Source organism: Cydia strobilella, chromosome 1, assembly GCF_947568885.1.
Source record: "Cydia strobilella chromosome 1, ilCydStro3.1, whole genome shotgun sequence".
NCBI classification, from domain to species: Eukaryota; Metazoa; Arthropoda; class Insecta; order Lepidoptera; family Tortricidae; genus Cydia; species Cydia strobilella.
The window spans coordinates 32,848,418-32,851,827 of record NC_086041.1 but is presented as its reverse complement, the minus strand read 5'-3'; the positions used below and the strand labels follow the sequence as shown (position 1 = coordinate 32,851,827).

The 3,410-nt window shown below is 43.1% G+C and overlaps 1 protein-coding gene across 1 annotated transcript; it reads right to left on the bottom strand.

The window, feature by feature from the left end:
- Positions 1–472: 472 nt before the first annotated feature.
- LOC134747607 (histidine-rich glycoprotein-like) lies at positions 473–1,464 on the bottom strand. The gene has a single exon (XM_063682205.1). The coding sequence runs from the start codon at positions 1,387–1,389 to the stop codon at positions 565–567; it is 825 nt and encodes a 274-aa protein (XP_063538275.1). The 5' UTR covers positions 1,390–1,464; the 3' UTR covers positions 473–564.
- Between the last annotated feature and the right edge of the window lie 1,946 nt (positions 1,465–3,410).

Sequence of the window (3,410 nt, the reverse complement as noted above, 5' to 3'; positions counted from 1 at the left end):
GACTAGGGTAATGCAAAAAGTTTGTGTTTGCAGCCAAGGCAGGTTTATTTCTGCCTGTTTGCTGCCCGGTCACACATGTAAGCGGGGAATGTGCGCAATGCAGAATTGTTTCTAAAAACAAAAGTCTGCGGCGGAAAAGACTTTGTGAAGGGAATTATGCTGGACTAATATATGCGGTATTTCCGATACGTTTTTCTAGCGCAGTGGCTGTTAACCTTTTAGTGATTGATTGGAAAGTTATGTGACGAATAAAGTCAACAAAAGGATGTTCTGTTTAAAATTTCGGTGACTACGTTAGACGTTCTCAAGGAGGATCACCAGTGGTCGCGGTCCATCGGTTAAGAACCACTGATTTTCTATCGAGTGATCGTGTAACAATTTAGTAACGTCACGTGTTCTGATATAAGTTTCTTATCAAAAAGTAGGAAAGAATAACAATGCAACACATTGACATTTAGTTTGCATAAATGACTTATATAAAATGTTTAAATAATTTATTTCATTCCGTATCACAAAACATTAACAAAAACAAATGCGCGAGCAATTAAAACAATTATAGATAACTTATTTGTGCCCCTTCCAGTCCCAACCTTTGTGGTCTTCGTGTCCGCCCTTGCTGCCGTGACCCTCGTGGTGTCCCCAGTGCTCGTGGTGGCCGCCCTCGTCGTGGTGTCCCTTGTGGTCGTGGTGGTGTCCTCCCTCCTCGTGGTGACCCTTCTTGCCGTGGTGGTGCTCGTGGTGGCCGCCCTCCTTGTGTCCCTTGTGGAAGTGGCCGCCCTTCTCGTGTCCGCCCTCGTGGTGGTGACCGCCGTAGCCCTCTTCGAAGCCAGACTCGCCGTGCTTATCGTGGAAGTGCTTGTCCTTCTTGAACTCGTCTATTTTGTGTATACCATGATGGCCCTTGGTGGAGTGTCCCTTGTGGTAGTGTCCCTTTTCTTCGAAGCCGTGTCCTTTTTCACCCTTTTCTCCGTGGTGGTGCTCATCATAGTACCCGTCGTCGTGGTGGTGGTGCTTCTTGTGGCCGCCGTGTTCCCCGTAGTGGCCCTTGTGGCCCTCGTGGTGGGAGTGTCCCTTCTTGCCGTGTTCGTGCTCGTGGTGTCCCTTGTAGCCCTTCTCGCCGTCGCCGCCGTGCTCGTGGTGGTGGTCGCCGTGATGCTCGCCACCGCCGCCCTTCTCCCAGTGGTGGGAAGCCGCCTCCTCGAGATCAGCGTTCCTCTTGTAGCGCGGGTCCCGTGCCGCCACGGCTGCCACGGCTACCGCCAGACATACCAGCGTGATTGCTCTCATGGTTTCCTGTGCTCCTGTTCTGTTGGGCAATGATTGCCAAATGATGCCTGTTACGATTTTCTCTAGCCTTATATACTGTTGCAATACTGTTTGATTGATCATTTTAATGTCAAGGTAATGTCCGCGCGAGTTCGTAAGTCAATTAACTTTAGGTTCAATGTGTCTAGACGTAATAGGTGTCGCTATGGTTTCAAAATTATATTTTCAGTTACTGCAATAGTGCCGATTCAAAAGAAATCCAATTTGCACATACATATTATTTTTAAAATAAATTTATTAGCTGATAATCCGTTGGTTAGGTTTGCAAATTTGCCCACGGCATGATCCCTTTTAAATCCTTCTAATTGAACTATTTTGAAAATTTTATTTTATGTCTACGCGATTTGTAGTTCAAAATTTAAAAAGTAACGATGTCTGTAATAATAAATCGGACAAGTGCGAGTTGGAGCGGAGTTTATCTTCCTGGGCATCTATTTGTGTTTGTTATGTTTAGCTACATTGTAAAATACTTCTATATGTTGAACAACTTTTAACATGCCTAATAAAAAAACCAGCCAATTGCGAGTCGGGCTCGCGCACGAAGAGTTCCGTACCATTACGAAAAAAAATCCGGCAAAAAAAATCACGTTTGTTGTATGGGAGCCCCACTTAAATATTTATTTTATTCCGTTTTTCTGTGTTGTATAGCGGCAACCGAAATACATCATCTGTGAAACTTTCAACTATCACGGTTCATGAGATACAGCCTGGTGACAGAGGGACAGACAGACAGACAGACAGACAGCGGAGTCTTAGTAATATGGTCCCGTTTTTACCCTTTGGGTACGGAACCCTAAAAATTCAAAAAACTATGTATATGCGTGTGTATTCCTGGCAGATGATCTTGGTGTTTAAACAAACTTGTAATATGCCATGTTTTATCTTTATCTAAAAAACACACGTGGCAGTAATAAACAATACCAATGTATGTGGCTAGGTAATTAGAATACCTTGTTCTGATCAGATGATCATGATCAAGATGGACAAGGTAATCTGTCGTGACAGACCTTTGTAAAAACTTCATTGTAACATGCCAAATATTTTTTTCTATCTTTATCTAACAGGTGAAAAAACTACAGATGTGGCAGGCTCGCTCGCTTTTCACGGGAGTCAAGGGCACTCGATGTCAAGGTCCGGTTGCGCGGCGCCCTGATTTCCTTTTGTCCGTTTCTTGTCACCATCTTGCGTCACGTTTCCGCGCCGGCGCACAAGCGCAAGTGCATTCGGGCGCCGCGCCGGCGCCGGCGGCGGTCGAACACGCTGGGAATTAGATAATCGAGTTGTTGGGTGCAAGTAAATGTTTTATTAAAATTAAGATGGATTAGAAAAATGTATACTGGGTGACATTTTTAGGTGATACGAGATACATGTATACGCGATTGTACTAATTCCTATGATCAACTTTACTATAGCAGCAACTCTGAAATCACAAAAATCGATACATTGTGTCGAATTGAACTTTTAGTATGGAACATCAAATTTTTTTATTCGGGCGCCGGCGCCGGCGGCGGTCGAACACGCCGAGAGTTAGATAATCGACTCGATTGTTGGGTGCAGGTAAATGCTTATATTATTAAGATATAAGGTAGTATATACTACATTCTTAGGGATTTTTGATCAGAATAACTCATTTTAAATACTTTGTCAAATCTCGAAACACCCAATCTCGAATCAGATTTTTCGTACGACAACTCGAATCGCCAATCTTGTATTCGAATACCTTGTATTTGATGTCGACATCAATGATATGTTTACTCTTTTGTACCTTACTCCTTTGTAATAAGGAGAAATATGTAAACGTATGTTTGAAGTCGCCTGTACATTGTACGCCGTTAACAAGATCTGCCTAAAGTGGCCAAAAGCAGAATCCTAGCAGCAGGCCAAACTCATTTTCACTCCTCCGTACATCAGAGACTATTCCAACCGCTAGCTCTACACACCTAGTCGAACAGTCTGTTAAACCAGTGTAATTTAGGTTTTTAAAATTACCTATCGTAAAACCACAAAACTATAGTCCAGTAAGTACCTATTACAACTATGAACACAAGTTCAATACGTATTTAATTATCAATACCAATGTTTTT